Source organism: Typha angustifolia, chromosome 9 (genome assembly GCF_048772165.1).
Source record: "Typha angustifolia cultivar Huaian chromosome 9, ASM4877216v1, whole genome shotgun sequence".
Lineage (NCBI taxonomy): Eukaryota > Viridiplantae > Streptophyta > Magnoliopsida > Poales > Typhaceae > Typha > Typha angustifolia.
Window position 1 is genome coordinate 12,053,501 of NC_133247.1, and position 21,160 is coordinate 12,074,660.

The window sequence follows — 21,160 nt, forward strand, 5'->3', positions numbered from 1 at the left end:
AGATCAGTGCCAATCGATATCATAAACATCTCATAAATGTTTTCATTCATCTTTCTCCTTTTGCTAAAATAACTAGAGTGAATTGACAAAACAAATCAACTTCCATAAGAAGTTTTCATATTTCTCGTGCCAAAGTACATGGAATTTGCCCAGTCAAAGAGAGTATTTCTATGCACATTGCTCTTAAAGTTCCACAATAGAAAATAAAAAAACACCTTAAGGGCAAATTTGTGCCGCCTTACAAATACTTCTAATCACCACTTCTCTAGCCAACTCCACGGATAGTTGCTATCAGGTTAACTGGAAAATAACAGTTGGGAAACATGCTGTTTATCTATCCCACAGCTGACCATGTTTTGCCTCTTGTTCCCCAAAAATTGCATTCTTCCAGACCTCACTAGGTAATGCCACTGTCAGCGATGACTTACTGCTGATTCTGCTGCCTCTGCTGTGAGAAGTTGGGATTCTGTGTCTGGTTTGGAAGGCCTACCATACCAGGTTGCAGGTTCTGAGCACTTGTCGGCATGTTTCCAAACACACCTTGTTGCTGTTGTTGCATGCCTACTAAACTTGCAGAATTTGAGGCTCCCATACCAAACACTAAATAAGGAAAGAAAGTCATGTTAGTAAATTAGATAAGCAAAGTTAACAGCCCCACTAAGAGCATCAGGAAGTTGGCAAGGGATGAAAAGAACATCTACCCATATTGGGAACTGCAACCATATAGTAATTGGAACAGAAAAAAAATATAGAACAGAGAACTTAACGTATCAAGGGACCATACTATTATTTTACCTTTCACAATAAACAGTATAAAGTAAAAAAATCTGCTTGTTATCCTGATTTCTATCCTACACAAAAAGAGGACATAAAAAGTGAATCTTTCTATATAATTTTCTTTGCCATGAGTGCATAGGGTTTAGTTAATTTACCAACAATTAGAAAATTAAATGACGATTACTCGTCTCAAGTCTCAACTACTGCCCTATTGTATCAACTAGTTATATAGTATTTGAATTAAAGAATTAATGGTAAAACATCAAATTTGAACTTTAAAAGAAAAGAGCCAATTGCAGCCATAGCAGTTTCAGGATACATGCTAGTGTTGTCTTCAGCTACTTCCATAAAGCAAAGCAGTGAATGTTACAAATCCAACACTCTTTCCTTGCATTCTAGCTAAGCACGCTTCATAAATCATGACTTTTTTTTTTCAAATCACAAACACTAATTTTCCCCCCTCCCAGTACTACTGCTGTACAAATTCATCTAAAGGAAGAAGGATAAATCACATACTTTGATCATTTAAAATTTGGGACTGATGACTCCTTTGAGGATGGCTGCCAGTTAAGCCAAACTGATTCAAAAGGAACAGAAATAAGTGCCAGAGCAAACAAGTAGTTAAGACTTAAGAGATGCTCTTGTTTGAACATGAAGAGTTAAAAATAAACTGAAAAAGGAGCAGCATTTACGTGCTTGATTTATTGAATTGCAGCTAAATGTCAATATATTTGGCCATCAGTTTTTGATGTTGCAGTTTGACACAATTAATGTGATATCAATTTATAAAAAGAGCATGCGTTCCACTTTTTCATTTTTTTCTTACTGCTTCCACCTTGTTATTATACAATCCTTGATCTCCATTTTCTGCTTTCTAATGTTTAGAGAGAATGAGTTATTCTACACTTTAGAACTAAGAAAAGTGTTTCATGTAACTAGCATGTATTTAACTCAAGTTAGCTTTACTTTTAAACTCATGTTCTGATATTAATGATGACTAGAAACCTTAAATAAGGATAATATATGTAACTGGATTGTGCAGAATTAAAATATTTTGAAAAAAATTCATATCTATAGACTGTTCAACTAAGAGAGAAGATGAACAATGAATAAGCCAACCTGCATTCTTGGCAAAAGAGATTGTGATTGCATTGTTGCGGACATGTTCGTGATCTGAAAGCGAGAGAACAAAAATAAGAAACAAATATATCCCTGAAGCAAGATCTTCGTAACTTCTATTTCAAGTACATAAATCAACATTCATAAGCTTCAAAATATCAAGGTTTTGATATCTCGATTGTCATGGTTGCAAGTAGCAATCTCCCTCTCAGCTAGCAAGTTTTTGATATCTAACCAGCACAAATAATTCAAGGTATCTATGAAGGAGAAACATCAACATATTAATTAGCATTCTCTCTCTCCTTGCAATCCCAAACAAACACTGAGAAACTGTCTTTTTGCACAGTTGGTCTTTAAAGATAAATTTGTCTTGCACTCAGCTTTATTTACATACTCAGAGAGGAGATTATTTTACTGCAATTTCTGCTTTGTGAAGTGATGGAGCTGGATCCTGAGATTTAATCAAATGATGATTATTACTTTCAAATGGTTGACCTACAGACAAACTGCATAATAAAGCCAACATTGTTGTACCCACGTGTCCTCTGAAAAGTCTAAAATTGTCTTTTAGAAATCACAGAACACTGCAAAAGGCCACCACTTCAAACATTCCACAATTTTTTCAGAGATATATTTAAGAATAGTTCTACCTTTGATAGAATCGATCCCTGGAAGATTAAAGGTTCACTTTTAATAGCTTAACTACTGTATTAGTTGCCCTATATGGGGCATCACTAAAACAAACAGGCTTGAAATTGTGTTGGAACCATAGAAAAATGAAAGATCACATAGTAGAACAAATTGAATTTTACACCTCTTCTATGCATTCATAGTCTATAGTCATGCAGAATACCAGAAAACTAACTTGCATTAAAAAATAGAGTCCTTAACATTGACAATTATACTACTGACAATGTAGTTGAACAACACCAGGAAAAAAAAAGAAATAACTAGGAAAAGAAATGAGAACCATCTGAGAGTTTGGTGATGCCTGGGCAGCACTAAACAAAGCACTGTTCCCAGCTCCAGCAAGCTGGCTTAAATGGTTCCGTAGCTGACTTCCTTGGTTGAGTTGATTTTGTGCCATGCTTTGTTGCATATGTGCACTCTGCATCTGTCTATTTTGAAATTGTTGTGATAGGGGCTGAGAATACTGCATCTGATGCTGTCCAGAGACCTAGAATAGAACCAAGTATGTTATGATGAATAGATGGACCGTTTATGTGAGCATCATACATTAGGGAATGATTAGTTTCAAAAATTACCTGTTGTAACTTCTGTTGAGTTTGTCCCTGTAGATCATGCAGCTGAGACATTGTGCTCTGCCAACAAGATGCAAATCATATCATGCTAACTCTTTTAGTATATTTAGGATCTGAGACTACTGAAATCCGGCCTAGCCAGGTCTAGAGCGAACGAATAGGAACTACGCAGTTCATGGTTGAAAAGTTAGATGACAAAATAGTTTCAGAAGTGATCGCTTTTACAATCCCAAAAAAAGGAAATGACAAAAGATTCAAACACCGAATTTTGACAAAGAAAGAATCAGGTGATAAAACTTGGCCACATGGTATGCTCAGGGGAACAAAGCTACCTCTTAGGAAGAAAACAGAGAAAGAGGAAGCATTTCTAAATTGTTATGATTAGATCACTGATGTTGTCAAAAAGTGGAATATATAAGTGACTAAGATCTCTGCCTAGATACTTAATTTACTGGATACCAACTAATTAATCATCTTTCATTACCAACTGTATATTCTCATATTATTTTTGTGCCAGTGAATAGTCTTTGATCTTCTTCGTTATTCTACGTTTAACTAGATATTATTTTAAATTATTAAACTATTATCAATTAATATTATGTGTTAAATGTTATTATGTGTTTAATTATATTATGGAGTGTTCAATCAATAATATTAATTTGAATGAATGTATTCAATCATATTGTGTATTAAATAATATTTATATTTGACTATTGCTATTTCTTTAATAAAATAGGGCATTTATAAAAATAATCTAAAGATAAAAAACTATAATGTAGGTTTTAATATATATATATATATATATTCACACCAAAACCAAAGATTAGCATGCTAAAGACCAAAAAACCATCTTTAAATATCCTATTTTTTTTTATTGAAATTATGTTAAAGGCGTATCAGTGGCATGTAGGGGCGTGCCGAGCGCATGCCATACCATGCCACCATCGGCACAACCATTGTTGCAGCTGACTACTTGGACAAATCTAAATCAAATTATCAAGTTCCCTAGGTACTTTGTAGTCTACATAGAAGGAATAAAGATAATAATAGGGTTAAAACTTAAAACAAAATTTACATTATGATAATTTATAATTGAGCTATTTTTTTACTATTTAGATTGATGTATTAAAAACATGTAAACCATAAAAGTATAGATTTAGGATTTGCGCTCATTGCCTCACTAATATAGAGCTGAATAGAAAACAAAATGATTCATCCAGCTCAGCCCAAGTATTACTCTAAGAAAGACCCTCACTTCTACAGTCTCACTTTCTCTCATAAAAAATGAAAAAAACGGAGGAAATATCAGGAAATCCCACAAAGGATTTGAACTTATTGGCCATCAGATGTGTAGAATAATCTCGCCAGGATCAATTTCTCAGTGAATCCCCTATATAATACTTCTACGGTTTCAATTGACCTTTTTCCGCTCTAATGATGACTGAAGGACAAAAAAAAAGGTCTAGGTTTTTAATATATCTCCAATTTGTACCTAACTGAGCCACAAATATCAAGAACTTTTCTACATCATATTAAGTTAGAAGATGCCATTAGTTACCTCATGATATTTGTAGTAGTAGCATGAGTCTTTTTTTCATCACTACAGAAGCAAATGATAATTTCACAGGAATTGACATCTCGAAGAATAGTAATTCTAAATTAGTAAGAAAAGTTGTAGGGTTGTTCCATATATGTTAGATAAAGATTAGGCCTTCCAATCAAAAGCAATGTCTTCTCTGTATGCAAAATACAAACAAACAAAAGGCTAATAGCTAAAAAAGACAAAGAATCCAATAAAAACCTAAGCACAAAAGAGTCAAAACAACAAAAAATTGTGAACGTAACTGGGAGTGTTGATTTACCTGTCCCAAAACCCCAGGAGTGGAAGATGGCCTCAATTGTTGTTGAGCATGAAGTTGCTGCTGATGTTGAGGCACTTGCATCAGCTTTTGTCTCTGTTGTTGCTGTTGTAGTTGTTGCTGAGGAGATGGAGTATTCATTATGTTTGTGCTAGATCTAGGTGAATTAGCATATGGCATTGGAGGTGTAGATGCATTGTCAAAGGAAGTGGACCCTGAAATACCAGAGGGTGATGGGGCTGATCTTCCAATTAACTGTCCACCAGGAACCTGCATAGACGACACAAAACTTGCATGTAAACTAGGAATATGCATAAGAAAGCAGGCAAGTTAGCAAAATTGCAACCAGTAATTAGTTCTTTGCAAGTTTTACAGCTTGCTTTTCTCCTTTCCAAGTCTTTTCTCCATTACATCTCCCTATATTTTTCAGGTTTACGTTCTGGCACGGCTTTTGCATCCTTCTGGAGGGTTCAACTGAACCACCATGATACATAACAACACCATAATGGATAGGAATATAAATAAGCAATCAATGAAATTAAAAAAAAAAAAAACCATGGAAGTTGAGAAGATGAGAAGACGCAAATGATGAAAGGAAGCAATTTCACAAGACAATTAATTAAGAAACAACCAATTAAAGGTAAAGGAGCATAGGAAGAAAAGCAGAAAAATCTGCAGCAACTATTTAGGTTTTTTTTCCTTTAATACTTAAAATATCGAGATTAGGTTCTCTGTAACTTCCGCAAACAAAATCTAATTGCATGGTTAATAAGTAAAACCTGCATTGTAGTTCCCTGGTTGGTAATACCGTTAGCTGTAAATGAAGGAGTATTCTTTGGATACACACCTACAAAAGAGTATGATAAGTATCAATAAGCTGCATTCAACAATAAAGGTCTTCTTGATGAATATCTATAAGAAGAAAAAAGAAAACATGAATCCATATCAAAAGCAACACCAGATCCTAGCAATTAACATAATCCTAACATTGAAAATCCCACATAATGGACTATCAACATGTGCTATGCAATTAAAATAAAGCATTTCATTGGCATAAAGAAGATAAAGAAATTTACCAGTAGTGTCCCCAAAATTCTGTGCACCATCTCCATAGGAGATCACACCCTCTAAATGGCTAGGAAGAGGAGAGGTTGGATGCCTCTGATTTTCGGGTATCCGTAAGCCTGGAGAATAGTGGTGGTTATGAAATAACAATTGTTCTTAAACAATGGCATACATAAAAGTCAAAAATCAAAATGCACAAGTACAAGAACAAAATTCCATCATTATTTTGAGTTTTTTTAGAAAGCAATGCAAATATGAGAAGCAACACCTTCCCCAAAATTTACTCCTGCTCTAAGTAGATTCTCTTGTTCTTGAATTTTCGCAGCTTGTGCCTTATCCAGGGTGGGAACAAGTGTCGGCCCTTGACGTGAACCCAATCCATAAGCTTTACGGCAATCAGCAATCACTTTCTCAGCAGCTTCACAAGCAGCTCCAATCATATCAATTCTAGCCTGGATATCTCCAAATGTTAACTATCTAATTGAAGATCAAAAGCTGATAACTATCTAACTGAATGATTGTTATATGGAATATTAGGTTACCTTCAACTTCTCAATTTGTGTATGTACAGGGAGGCTTGTAATTCCATATAACAATTGTTCCCTCCTTGCATTATCCTCTGTTTCCATCTCCGGTAATAACTTTGATGATAGCATAACAGGCAGTACTGTAACAATCATGCCAATAAGTCTAAAGCACTATACTAAGCAAAATAGATAGTGAAGAAGAACATCTGAATGAGCACAAGCATTAAAGTACTAGTAATGTGAACAGAGTAATATAAACAATCTAGAAGATTAAAAAATTTGAGCAGTAACATATTGACAGATAACAATAAACTGCCCTTGATATGAAGGAAAAGAATAAACCATACATCAAAGAAAATGAGGACATTCTCAATCTAGTATTGCAGACTAAAACTGAGCTGCTTTAACCTTAAGATAAGTAGTGACTAAAAGCTTTTAGGCTAAAAATATAGCATTTCATATTATAGGACTTCCATCGTAATGATGTGTCTATTGAAATGTGTTAGGCTTAGATATCTATAATTAACTATTTATTCCTATTACTTCTTGTGATGGTATATCCCTCTGATTCATTAATGATCATAAAGCAGTCTAACAGTGACATAGTTTTACTCAACTACTACTCCATACTTGATAGAGAGCATCTCGGTGCATAAAGATCCTGCAATTGGAGAGCCTAGTGCCAACTCACTTACATTATTAATCGTTTCGGCCATACTTAATAAATAGAAGAAGGTACAAAGATAATCATTTTGGAAAGTACAATAATTTGAGTATTGGATAAATTTGCAACAGATATTTCACTATTGGAAGTTCAGAACTACATGCACCAATTTATTTGATCATGAACAAAGACTTTATTGTATAATAGCATACTTGTGGCATTTTCAGCATTCACATTTCTAGGATAGACCACAAATGCCTTCGAGACTTTCTTGATATCCTCCACGATGTTGAAAAGTTCCATATTTACCATCGAAAACTGTCCAAGTACATCCTGCCTGCCATGAAAAGATGCGTATATGATTAAGTAATAGCATACGCCGCAGAAATTCACTGGTAGTAATATGAAATTTTTTCCAAATAGTCATCTCTTCACTGAAAACCTAAACGAGACTTAACAAATAATATACCCCCAAGTGCAAATTATGCTCATGTTAGGCGAAAAATCTCAGATACAACATTTTGAATCCATCAAATGACCAACAAGACTTGAACGGATTTAAGGACCTAAATTATCAATCAGATCCCCTATAAAGCCCGCCGACAATTTCAAAACACCGTGCTCGAGGATAACCCAATAGTATTAAAAACCATGAGAATTTGGAAATGTCAAAGAAGGTAAATTTGGACGGCGACTACGAGCAGCAAACAAGAAGAATCTAAACCCTAGAGTAGATTCCCCGTCGTGGGGGACAAAGAAGTAAATATACTACCACTTGGGGTTGGAATTAGTGCGGGAGAAAGCGTCGAAGTCCTCGAGAATGCGAGATATAGCCTTGAAGAGCCCGACGGCGCGGGTCTTCACCGACTCCAGGTTCAGCTGCTGCTGCACCGCCGCATTCAGCCGCTCAGCTTTCGGCTGCAGCGGCGCGGCCGCTTCGGCCGACGTGGGTAGCATAGCCGCCGCCGCCGTTTGCTTCCCCTGTTGCGGCGGCGCGCCTCCGGCCGCGTCCATGGCCGAGGCTAGTATTTTTCTTGCTTCCTTTGTGTCGCGGGAGTCGGATCGAAGAAAGGCTCGTAAGGTTGGGCATCTTGAAGCGGGTCGGATCTGTGTAAGATATTGCTTATGGATCCAGGGTTGGTGTCCAAGTTCCAACCCGAACCCAATAGTAACGGGCAGTAATTAGATTTTCCTTTTTTCCTTTTCTTTTTTGTGGGGGTATATCATTAAAATTTATTAGGTAGGAAAAAGAAGAGATATATCAACAAATTCTTCACAAATCTTATACTTATCTACAAATAAATTAGACGACATTAAAAGCATAATATCTAAGTCTAAAATAATAAATATAAGTATTCATGCACAGTCAGAAATAAAAAAATAAAAAATGAAAATTTTAGTTGAAACCGAAGTGTCAAAAATATCTAGAAGCCTAACTAAATTTGATGGACACTAATATTATTAAACGGATAGATGATAACTACTTTTGTTGACTTTGAGAAAAATAAAAAACTACCTTATGATTTTATCTAGTCACAGGAGATATTTAAAAAGTCTTTTTATATCTAGTCTTCTAAATATTTAGAAAAGATATTTATAAACCTTAATAGCTAAGTTTCATTTTATCTTTATATAAAAGGTTTGAATTGTCTACTAAAGGGACCTTAAGATAATAATAGTTCAATGAGAATTTCAAAGAGAGAGAGAGAGAGAGAGAGAGTTGTCTTCTCTAACTTACGGAAGCATCTCTCTGTTTAAATATCTACAAACTAAATTAAAAACAGAGATTTAAGTCGGTAACAGAAGTTTGAATAAGCTGACGTACAAAAGTCTTGATGGGCCCAGAGCCGGGCACGGCAAGATTACAAAGCATAGAAGAGTCCAAGAGTCGTGTGGCTTTGTAGAGTCTACGTAAAGACCCAATACGCACAGACTATAACATCACCATTAAAACTTACAGAAGACAATAAACAAAAAAGAAAACAGTGGCTGTTGATGACAAAGAACCAAACAACAGATCATCTGAAACTACTTGCCAGATTAGAAATGCAGGTCATCCAGTCTCTATTATTAAATTTGGCAATTTGATGTACAGGAAATGCCCACAAATTTTATGCCACATGCAGCTGTTCTTGGTGTGGTGAACATGTTTTCTGTTACCACTATTTTGTCACTAGTATTGCTGAATAAACATCTATAGTACATCTGTGAATCCATTTGACAGTAATCAGAGACATTACATTGGAAGAGCCTTTTAACGCAATTAAATTACATCGATATTTTTTGCATGAGGCATGAAGTTGAATGACCGGTATTGCCCACATCATATTATATGTACAATCGGCACGAGCAGGAGGGCTTAATATTTCGATTCTCCATTATAGCAGAGCCTGCGCATTAAAGAATTTGGGTTAAAACATTCAGAATAGGTTGACAAAGATGTATACAGAACTGGAACAGCGAAAAAGCCCAACAAAAAAAAGACTGCCAAAAACTAATATTCGGATGCAAGATGTTGATCATGCAACAATAGATAGATATATCCCTCCAATTTGGTGAAAGGATAATTACAACAAGCATTTATAAACAGCTAACGGCATAAATTTTATACTTCAGAATTAGTTACCAACTTCCTGGCTCATATCATTTAGGCAAGAAAAATACCTACTAGCACAACGAGAAGGCCACACTGCCACTTAATGGTAGATGCCCTGCCATCTAGTCCACCTCTGGAATTCTAGTGAGTTGATCATAGAATGATCTGTTCTTCCTCCTTCATCTGTAGGAGAGAAGGATGCCTATAGTTATAATAGCTACTAGCGAACCATGGCACTCCACCTCTGGACTCGCTAGCCTTGTTTGCTTTGAGTTCAAGAGCTCTCTTTGAACTAGTTCAGGACTCCTAACTTGGCTCAGTAATCAAATATCTTTTTATTTTTCTTATATCTAACTAAGTTCACTCTCTAAAAAATTAATATTAAAAAATTAGATTAACTAATTAAGTTCAGAGCTTAGTCTTAAACCAAACAAAGCCCTATAAGTTAATCATAGAATGATCTCTTCTTCCTCCTTTTGTGTGTAGGAAAGAAGGCTGCCTATAGTTATAACAGCTACTGGCAAACCATGACACTCTCCACATCTGGACTCCTAGTGAGTTGATCACAAAACGATCTCTTCTTCCTCCTTTCGTCTGCAGGAGAGAAGGCTGCCTATAGGTATAATAGCTACTGGCAAACCTCCATAAATTTCCTGCCAAATGCTCAAGACATTTCCTTTTTCTTCTGTTTAGCTCCACTTTACAAAGGAGTTCCATGCTTAGTCCAATATACAGCCCTAAAATTAAATGCTATAACTGCCAACAACCTTAGTATACACATGTACAAATTCTAGCGACACGTGTGCTAGAGTATTATGTAGAGCAATGGAGACAACACACCCTTAACCCTTCAAATCCTCGTACATAAATGAAAACATAATAACTTTTCCTGCTGATGAGAAACAAAAATAACTCACCCTTTGTTAGGTCAAGAACCAGTCAGCTTTCTTCATCATCTGTTTGTGTCACAGGCTTTCTTGCCCTCCTCTTCATTGGACGTGGAAATCTACCTGTTATTGAATCACTTAAGCATTCTCTTTTAAGGAATCATAAAATAAGTGAAGCAAACTTATTAATTTTCCATCCATTCATAATCTGAAGCTGTACTTAAAAATTGAGACAGAAGTGACCACCTCCAACTACAAAGATAGTAACTACATGCAAAATTCAGAACAATAGAGACATAAATTACCAGAAAAGAGTACATATTATGCACAGTAAAATTGTTAAATTCCTCTCTGCGTGAAACAAGTTCAAAACAGACAGTGATAGAATCCTGGAAGGAGACCTCATAATCCTAGAATGGGTATATGGTGGCTTGCAATCCACTTTCAGACTAATTTACATTCAGCTGTGACTAAGGAATGATAAAACACACACAACTGCAAACAAAAAGGGGCAGTTCTATTTGTTGCACGCATCACCACAAGATGTCAAGAGGGTCATCCAACAAAATCAAAAGGTTTAATTAAATGATTCTAGTCAACTGGTACAATTGATGGAAAACTTGAAACTTATCTTTATTTAGGTCAGCAAACAGATGGGCTGGAGAATGAATCGGCACAGTTCATCGCGCTGCTGGATCAACACTGAGGAAGCATTAATTGTATTGAGTGACCAAGCAAATAAGCACCAGGAAGTGTCTGGGCCTCAAGAGCATCGGGAGACATTTAATTTTTTAGAAAAAAAGTCTGGTTTTGTATGATTCAGAAGACAACTAGTCCACATAACAGGCATTTGCTAATGTGGTGGTATTCCTTGAATAGATATCATGTGTTTAAATTGTTTATGATTTCTGAATTATGTACAGCAATATGATAGGAAATACAAGAGAAAGTAGATGAGGACGACAGAACTTCTATGGAGGTCTACCCAGTGTCCATGCAGCCCTGTTTGATGAACTTCTATGTATTTGAAATAGCAACGAAAAAAACTGAACTACCTAAGGCATATTTGATCTAGTCTGTACGCCAATCCATCAGAGGTATATACTTTCTTTAATTGGCATATATATCAGAAAAGAGCTTCACTTGGTCTGATTGTTAAGGCTTGCCCCATGCCCCTGTTTGTGGGGGTTCAGACCACTTAATAACAGCTACTTGGAGTAAGATCCTACACAGACACAATTCTAGAGATAATATAGGGTCAATAGTACTCAACTCATATTTTGATCCATATTTTTACTTCAGATACGAATATTGGACAGATAGTGAAATTTAAAATCATATCCTAATTAAACAGAAAAGGATGATTTTCGGGTACAAACCGGATCTTAAACGGATATAAATACAGATCGGCTTTAACCGGATTTTAAACGGGTACAAACATGAACTGTATCTTAACAGGATACTAAGCAAAAAAATTCAATTGTCCAAGAAATTAAACATATCTGAAATAACTTGCATAAGTGGATCAACCTACCAAAGAAATAACTTGCACGAACATATTGTAATAGATCTTCAGGCAAATGTATTCACTGCAAGAAGATACTCAAAACCTCAAGCTTCTACTTATGAGATTCAATTCCTAACAGGCGCATCCAGCATCTTAAGATAAAAGCCTAATCGTGCAATCCATCATACTTGCAAGAATCCATTGGCCAAATTCAGGATTTAAAGGAAAAGAAACACACAATCTATTTATAACTTACGGAAATTAACTCACAGCATTTTCTTCCTAAAAAGGGCTAACGGAATCACATAAAATCTTAATTTTGATAGCTTAATTATACGCAAAAACAAAATTTCTCTCAAAAACACCAGATCCGAGATCTCGGAGACCCTAATCACAATCCAAACAACCCAAAATGAATCCAGTACCACAGATCTCACTCACCTTCCACGAAGTACGCCACCGATGGCCATCCCCGCGTTGAGCTGAAAGAGAGCGACTCCTCCTCCGTCATCGAATTCGCTATCTGGCCAACGAGCTCGACCACACCGAGGGGCCTCCCTCCCCGCCGCAGCGGCGGCGGAACCCAGTACGATGCGCCGGGGACGAAGGGGAGCCAATCGGGGGCCGATCGCCGCACGATGATCCCGTGGATGGCGTCCTCGAGGCGGCGCATCCCAAGGACCTCCACCTCCGGCGACTCCGCCTCCACCTCCACCTCGATGAGCTCCACCTTCTCCGGGCGGCTCGAGCGGCCGCGGCGGCCGACTAGCACGGCGGCAGAGGGTAGATGGGTTAGGGTTTGTGAGTCACGGATTAGGGTTTGGGAGAGGAATCGAGCCATTTGAAAGAGAGAGAGATGAGGAGAGATCGAATCGAAACGGAGAAGAAGAGAGCTGCGAAACGAGAGAGAGATAGAGAGGAAGATTTATAGGATTATAGATGGAGCCGGGTTTCGGGTACGTGTTGGATCTAAATAAAATATAAACTCCAGCTAATTTTTCAATTTAGATCTAAATAAAATCGAAATTGATTCTAGAAACTTTTATTAGGGTTAAATTGCATTTTTTACAAAAATATTTCCTTGAATTGAATTCTTTATTAAGGGGTCTCACTTGTAAAATTGTATGTTTACCTTGATTATTTCATTTTAACTCCATCTTGTCATCAATATTCTAAATATTAATAATATTAAATGATATAATATGCATTATTAATTTAGTATCTATCCATTTAAGTTTTTGGGTTAACTGGCTATCTAGCGAATATATCTCTAATTATGACCTTCAAATTTGGCGACAGCCAACTAAGTCAACTGGTTGAACATAAGTTAAGAATTTGCAGTTGAAAAAATTGAACAATTTTTTAGATAGTTCACTAGGATGAACTTGAAATTTTGAGTGCATTCAAATGTAACAAAATTTAAACAAATTCTTCAGTTCTTCACACATAAACTGGAATACTCAACTTATTTTTCACAGAAAAAGTAATACACTAAGTGCTGTCCTTGGTCAATAAAGAAGAATCAAACAAAGAATTATCTCCCATTCAAAACATCAATCAGGGATAACTATACAAGACATTCCCTAGGATTAACAGTTAACACTCCCATCTCTGCTATACCTTCTGAAATTATGAGGAGAAAATTGTACAACACTCCACTTAAAGAACAAACTGTCCAGTTCATAATTTCATATCAAACTTGGATTGCCTTGTGTGGGAGGATTCGGCGATAATCCAATGAATGGATCACCAAAGGGGTTTGCAGTCGCCATCTGGGGATGAGGAATTTGAGGCTGGTATGGTATCATCATCTTCTGTTGCTGCTCATAGTACTGTGGTTGGTGCTGTGTCTGATAACATTGCAGCTGCTGCTGTGCCAACATAGCTAATTGGACACCGGATGGTGGTGCAATGCTGTTAGACATGGAAAAAGGATCCTTGGAGTCAAACGGATTTGCTGCTACACTACCGGCATATGTTGTGCTTGCTATTTGTTGTCGCCTTGCAGAATCCTCATAAAGACTGTCGAGCAATAGCTTGTCGAATCCTCCAGCCTGTTGAATCGAATACAGATGGCAAGTGAAGAGTAAATTTTGCTTTCTCTTCTAGATGAGTGATACACAATTTTTAGAGTGCATATTTATTAACATAGCAAGGCTTGAGCATACAACCTAATTGCTTAAGCCTGTCATTGCGTCTCTTGTATGTGCAAAGCCAACATATATGTTCTGTGAATGTGTTTACATGTGTATAGAGGATACTGCTCATATCTAACTATAGATTTGAAATAGCTAAAGCCATGACCTGGTAATTGAGATCTCTGAAAAGACAACGATCACTCAATTCTGAAATCTCATTTTAACATTGTCCTTATTCTAGTTTTATCAAGACACTATTCTTTAACATGTAATAAGTAATAACCTTTAGATTGCATATTTTCTTCAGAAACATAGAAGTGGCAACATAGATTTCATATATCTGAGAATCGATAAGACATCAATAGAGGACGCAGAACTTCATGTACTTCTTGGTTGTATAATTCTAACTTCCAATATTAGAGCCAGAGATTTTCTTGCACCTTCCCTCCTATTTTTCACCAAGACTTGGCTAACCACTGCTGCTTAGTGTTAATTTATTTATCATCATCCTTCCTACTATATGCATGTAATTCCACATTGGTAATGGAAAGTTACAATAACAAATAATCGTACCACAAGATGAATAGCTTTATAGCTGTAATATTCCTGGTGCATAACTTTGTAACTCCTCTATTAATCAGCCACATTATGGAACATTCAAATACCTACCTATCAACGATCAAGTACATCTACATGAATATTCAGCAAAAAGTTCTTTTAATCAGCTGGGGTATTGAATTAGCTTCACTTTGTGCTGTACAATAAACAAACATGACGAGCAGTGTCAATCCTCTGTCTGTATGGTGTTCATCATGGAATCTACCATGGGCTTTAATCAACTGGAAAGCATTTCCTTGAATGAAATATATGAACAGCCCACAAGTGATTTCTTTTTCCAAGTAATTTTATTTGCAGTATTCACTCCAGTAAAACTAGTAGAGATTTATAACATGTACGAGAGAATTGTACTAACCAGTTTGCTATCAACCACGTGTCCAGTATTGTTGCTTGGGGTAGTGACTAATGCTAGTTCCCACCCAGAAGTATTAGAAGCAAGTAGGTCATGAGTAGTCGAGGCGTTTGCATCTTCCCCTATAAATAATTGTGGAAATAAAAAGATGAGTCACTGGTGACAAAATGTTACTTTATTGCATTATCTATCTAGAAGCAAGTAGAAGGAAACGATAAGATTTCTATTTCATGGTTAGATAATAAAATAAAAATTTATATCTTTTTCTCCTCATGCATGCATACCTTCTCTAGTAGACAACATGATCAGAATTTCAACGACAATTAGAACTACCTGGTGGTAGAATGGCTAGAGCCAATGCATTGCTATTTTCAAGTTCAGCAGCAATGGGATTTATTTCATCCAAGCCCTGTATGATGATGATAAAAAAGTTATAATTCTTAACTTGGAAATAAGTTGCAAGGAAATGTTAATCCAGCTCCTGATAAAATAAAATCACCAATAAATCTCCAGTAGTCAAAGGTTGAGGTTCAGGCTCAACAGCCTCAACAGTCTCAAAGACTGGTTCTGGTACTTCTTCAGCTTCGGCAGGCTCTTCTTTCTCATCTTCTATATGCTTTTCGCTTTCAGGAGGAGCTTCTTCTTGATTGTAGGTTAATAGATTCCTTTCCTGGTATTCCTGGTTTACACATGGTGAGATAAAGAAAGAAAAATAAGTTCATTTTATATAGGTTTCCATAATACTTTGACGTCAGAAGGCAACACATGACATCCACATAGTAATTTATTTTCTTCTTTCTGAAGTATGAAGTAACAAATCAAATATATATTTTTCCCATGAAATATCAGGTATCTATTCTGAAGATGCGGATGAGTATAAACAGGTCCATAACACTTTCAAAAGAAAGGCAAGATTGTCTCAATCTTCCAAAATGCATGATTCTGCATGGCATGCTCATATATTTTTCCAAGGTCTTTAATCAAATAAGTAGAACCATGGGAAGAGTTAAAACATATGACTTGGTACTTTCTGTCCGTGGCCAGAACTTTTGGTAGTGAAGAATGGTGGAAATAAACATCACTTTGACATATAGATATCCAAAAGCAAATTGGTGTCTTACTCTAGAGTCTTCAATAAGCAATTATTTTTTTCAGTTGAACAACATTATTCAGAATAGCTAATGGACATTATTAAACAGCCTAATTACAGATGATTAGGTATAAACAAGATGGAGCCACAACAAAACTTGCCTCACAAAGAAGAGTATCTAAGAGTGACTAAGGATGAGATTTGCCCAAATATTACACACTGGAAAAGTATGGTGCCAATACAACTTACCAGTGCCTTACTTGAAATAGATCCAATCCGAGGAGCTTCTCTAATATATTCTTCCATAGTTGCAAGAAATGAAGGAGGTGGCTGCAAAAAGGTGAACCACAGAAAGAAATGACCATGAGGAGTTCTGGTGCTTAAAATAAAAACAAATACCCCTATTATGGGCAAAAATGTACAGATTGAAAGAAATAGTTCTCATAAAAACTAAACCCATATTAAGTTACACAAAGAGAACTAATATTCCCTGAGCAAAAAAGTTCACAATTTGACTGAAATTTAGCATTTATCATAAAACATTCTTAACATTCATGTAGGAAATTTTAAATCTTAAACCACTAAAAGTTGGGCCAGGCTTTCATGGTTCAGGTGAAGAATGGACATCATCCTGAACTAGAGTAAAGATGTAACCTAACCTGTCTCAGAGTGGGAAACTGAAAATTCCTGGCCAATTCAAGATTTTTGCAGAACTCATAAAATTCTGAAAGGTTCTCGGCCTGCAACAATAAGACATTGATTAAACAACCATTGGTTTAACAGTTGTCCACCATGAGAAGCATAATATATCAATAAAAAAAATTACCTGCTGACCAGCTCGTCTATAGATATCGAGGGCTTTGATGGCATCATATTTTGGCATCTCAAAGAACTGCAACATAATTAAAAAAAATTAAAAAGGTCAGCCAGGAACAAACAAAACTTAAGCACCTGAAGTTCTTTGTCATGAGGAATGCATTCGACTATTAGAGCATCAGGATGAACTATAATACCATATCCACGAGATTGATGATCCCATCATTAATTGCACAATAGATCTTGAAGCTCTCTTTCAAAACCTAAATAACATTAGAAGGTTCCGTAAGTTTCTTGCAAGTGTTTAGAAAGATAAGATATTATAGATAAGACAAAAATATACATATTTTATCCAATATTTATTCATAGGGGAGAGCATAATTTTTAGCCTGTCTAATTTAATATATGAAATCCCACAAGCAATGAGAAAGCTCAATCATAGGGGAGTCCAGAAGTCTTGCATTCAAAGACCAAGAGAAGCAAACATAAGACATCCTTAAAGTAAGATGATAAAGAGGAGGAATGTTTTCTTGATCTTCCAGAACTGACATGTAGCATCCTTATGAAATAAAGACGGAGGAAACAGGAAATGATGTTTCGCATCACTTAAAGAACCACAATAGCATTCTAACAGAAAAATAGAATAAAATATATCAACCTCCAAAAGAAAAGAGGGCACTAGAAACATAAGAGTTTTGGCTTAAAATTTCAAAGTCAGGATCTAATATGAATGACCTCTGCCATCCATGAGTAAGTTGTATACAAACTCGATAGTTTCCATATCAAAATGGTGGTGCAAATTGCAAATTACGCTAATTTTTCACATATCTGAGCCGATATTGGTTTATTTGGAACAAGATTTGTGCACCATGTTGTCTGTAGACTGACATGTTTGCAAATGGCTTATTGGCATGTTAATCATGGAAGGTAAAAGGTTAAACTTATTTCTTCTATCGGAGACAGAATGTTTATAGAAGTCCAGCAAAAGCTTCAGGAAACTATCACATAAAATATTCATGAAAGTTGAGTTCCATAGTCATAATTTAGAACTATAATTGAAGAGTAAAGAACAATGGAACATACCAGAGCCAATGCATACTGTACAACGTAGTTTGTGCAGGCTGCACCATCAGGCTACAGTGACCAAATAAGAAAGGAACCAAAATCCATAAGAAGGAAAAGAAAAAAAGGTTCAAACATGGTACCGGTGCTTGAATTTGATATAACAAACCTGGCAGCCGACAAGGCGAAAGAGCAGCTGTTGCAATGCAGGCAACTGCTCTAAAAGATCTGGACAACCTATAGTTCTCGTTCTACTATGTCCCTGGCAGCATAAAAGCCAAAAAACGAAAAAAGAAGAAAATTACGATCATTAGAGCCTACCACTATCAGGTCACTAAAATTGAAAAGCACCCTGGTTACCTTGGCAGTATCCTGTGGAGATTTCAATAAACGCTCAGCTTCAATGTCGTACTTCAATACCCTAAAACTTTCAAGCCGTTCCTCTAGGAAGAGAGCATATGTTCGTACCCATGCAGAGCAATCCCAAGCTACAAAAGGATATATCTGACAATTATCAAATGTTCAGCTTCAACTTCTCCATGCTAAATGGAGACAAATTGTATAAGCAAAGTAGCTATTATCTCCAATTAATACATATTGCATAACCAACCTAGAGGACTTGAGTCATCCTTAAAGTTGGATATCTGCAATATATTTCCCCTATGAGAATAGTTCAAAATCTCCTCTTTAAATGTAGGATCACCCTCTCTCAGTAGTCTATGAATAACTATCAACGTTTTCAATGCCACCTGTAAAATTTGATCAGTTACCCATCATTCAATAAAAAGAGATCATAATTACCAACTTATAGCATTTCCCAAGGGATCTCAATAAAAAAAATTTTGTTATTGTTTCTACGAAGAAGAAATACATATTCAATTTCAAGCTTCTAAAAAGTTTGAAGTAAATATAATACTGCATATAGTTGAAATTTTGAAATGCTGGAAGTTACTATACATGAAAAAGAAATAGATTCTTGCAATATTTCAGATTTCAGAAAAGTGAAAATTATACTCCAAGCTGGTATATGATATGTTAAAAGGATACGAAGTAAATAAGGTAAATGGTGGAACTTAAAAATATGTGAATAACTCAAGTCATCTGACAGTTTGATATTCTCCATCACAATATATACATTGAATACTTTGACCAAAGGAACGAAATTAATAAAATTTAAAGAGGAAATTAATGCTAATACATACTGTCCAGTTCCGTGTCTTGGATAGCCTTCTTGAGAGTGCATAGATACAATAAGCAATATCAGCTCGTGGACGTGCTAGAGACGTAGCAAAAAATATTTCTGAAGCACAGAAAAAGCAAATGATAAACAATTAACAAATAATGCAAGTTATCAAATAAAAAGATGACCTTTAGTAATTAAAAAAATCCCAAATCGTATCTATTAAATGGTTAGATCGAATAAGGGCAAATTGCCAATTGTACCCAAAATTCACTCACTTCTAACGTGTCGTTCCTTCGGTGGGCACTCAACATGGTTTGTTGCCTTCACTATCGCAATGTCCAAATCCTTCCAACAAATCAAACACAAAAATAGCAGAATGAGGTCGAAATCGAGAAGAATTCTTTAAAAAAGTTCTTGGATGGTTAAAACGATTTCTGATATCAAACCTTAAAATCGCTGTTGACCTTGGCAAGACCGACCTTGGTGGAGTCCTTGAGGGCTCCGTAGGCTTTCCGCCAGGTCTGGAGCGTCCCCATTCTCTTCCTCCCCCACCTCGGCCGGCCTGCGAAGCCCTAACCCTAAACCTAATCGAGAGAGAGAAGAGAGGGAAGGAGACGCGAGAGGAGGAGAGTGATCGAGAGAGAGCGATTTCTCCGGTGATCGTAACCGCGAGTATATATACCCCGCCGCTTCCTTCGCGCTTTCCATCCTCCCTCCCTCGCTCTCCGAACTCGAAGGATTAAGAAGGTCGTTGATAACATCACACCTCCTTTTCATTACCATCGCGTCCTTCGCCTCTCTCTCTCTCTCTCTCTCTCTCTCTCTCTCTCTCTCTCTCTCTCTCTCTCTCTATATATATATATATATATATATATATGCAAATAGGAACAATCCAAAAGGAGTACGCTTGTGATAAATGGGGTGAACTTACCGAGAGCGATTCATAGCCGTTGTTAGGTTATAGCCGTTTAATTAACTCGTGCGAAATAAGTTTTTTTAAAATTTAACTGGTTGTCATTACTCATTAGGATCAAAATAGACGAGTAGAAATATTAAATAAAAACAGTTAAAAAAATAATTCTCCTTTCATTTTAATGCCGTTGTAGCCATAAATAAGATAATCTTCTAACTCGACTTTACTTCACAATAGCTTGTAGCCCAGTGACATTGGATCCTTAAAGATAAGAGGATTGTGTTGCCATCCATCCTCTAATTTATTGATGACACAGTCTTCTTTCGCAAAGTTGAGATCAAAGCAGTCGCCAATCTCAAAAACATTATCTTGCTCTTCGAATTGGCTTCATGTCTCAATCAACTTTTAATCTTGTGTGCTTGGAGTCATCAATAATAAGCCTCTTATTGTGTGTCCATTCTTGGATCCCCGAGGACCTTGGTGGCAGTTAGATTCTTCTCATCGCAACCCTTTTGACCCTCTTCTTTTATTTTATTTCGATTTGATGCCTTCTCCCATCCTTTACAAAATCGACTTTATAAAATCAACAATTTTCACTGTCTGATTAACCATGACACAATTTATAAAAGCTGAAAGCAATGCAAGCTTGGAGTCCTCAACCTAAAACCTTAGAACATTGCTCTGTTAGCAAAATGACAGGGATGGCCGTCCCTTTCAATGAGAAG

The 21,160-nt window shown here is 36.3% G+C and overlaps 3 protein-coding genes across 6 annotated transcripts; all 3 read right to left on the minus strand.

Moving 5' to 3' along the window:
* Window positions 1-19: 19 nt before the first annotated feature.
* Window positions 20-8,343, minus strand: LOC140766985 (mediator of RNA polymerase II transcription subunit 8). Its single transcript, XM_073106716.1, has 12 exons — window positions 8,046-8,343; window positions 7,486-7,610; window positions 6,625-6,749; window positions 6,351-6,534; window positions 6,094-6,201; window positions 5,797-5,864; window positions 5,021-5,287; window positions 3,162-3,218; window positions 2,867-3,073; window positions 1,897-1,950; window positions 1,294-1,354; window positions 20-600 (listed from the first exon to the last, which is right to left on the minus strand). Exons 1-12 carry the CDS (start codon window positions 8,285-8,287, stop codon window positions 425-427), a joined length of 1,674 nt encoding a protein of 557 aa, XP_072962817.1. The 5' UTR covers window positions 8,288-8,343; the 3' UTR covers window positions 20-424.
* A 977-nt stretch (window positions 8,344-9,320) lies between these two features.
* On the minus strand, window positions 9,321-13,177 carry LOC140767729 (uncharacterized). Of its 4 annotated transcripts, XM_073107740.1 has the most exons (3): window positions 12,705-13,169; window positions 10,787-10,879; window positions 9,321-9,663 (listed from the first exon to the last, which is right to left on the minus strand). In XM_073107740.1, the coding sequence occupies exons 1-2, from the start codon at window positions 13,102-13,104 to the stop codon at window positions 10,809-10,811; spliced, it is 471 nt and encodes a 156-aa protein (XP_072963841.1). In that variant the 5' UTR covers window positions 13,105-13,169; the 3' UTR covers window positions 9,321-9,663; window positions 10,787-10,808. The 4 variants fall into 4 exon arrangements, with proteins under 4 accessions (XP_072963841.1, XP_072963842.1, XP_072963844.1 ...); XM_073107741.1 differs by lacking the exons at window positions 9,321-9,663; window positions 10,787-10,879 and adding an exon at window positions 10,892-11,458 and having other exon boundaries at window positions 12,705-13,177; XM_073107743.1 differs by lacking the exons at window positions 9,321-9,663; window positions 10,787-10,879 and adding an exon at window positions 10,892-11,447 and having other exon boundaries at window positions 12,705-13,176.
* A 545-nt stretch (window positions 13,178-13,722) lies between these two features.
* Window positions 13,723-20,307, minus strand: LOC140767281 (putative clathrin assembly protein At5g57200). Its single transcript, XM_073107132.1, has 15 exons — window positions 19,969-20,307; window positions 19,798-19,867; window positions 19,542-19,639; window positions 18,950-19,088; window positions 18,700-18,827; window positions 18,509-18,601; window positions 18,361-18,411; window positions 17,475-17,540; window positions 17,288-17,353; window positions 17,121-17,201; window positions 16,711-16,791; window positions 15,871-16,050; window positions 15,705-15,780; window positions 15,375-15,493; window positions 13,723-14,317 (listed from the first exon to the last, which is right to left on the minus strand). The coding sequence occupies exons 1-15, from the start codon at window positions 20,056-20,058 to the stop codon at window positions 13,952-13,954; spliced, it is 1,704 nt and encodes a 567-aa protein (XP_072963233.1). The 5' UTR covers window positions 20,059-20,307; the 3' UTR covers window positions 13,723-13,951.
* Between the last annotated feature and the right edge of the window lie 853 nt (window positions 20,308-21,160).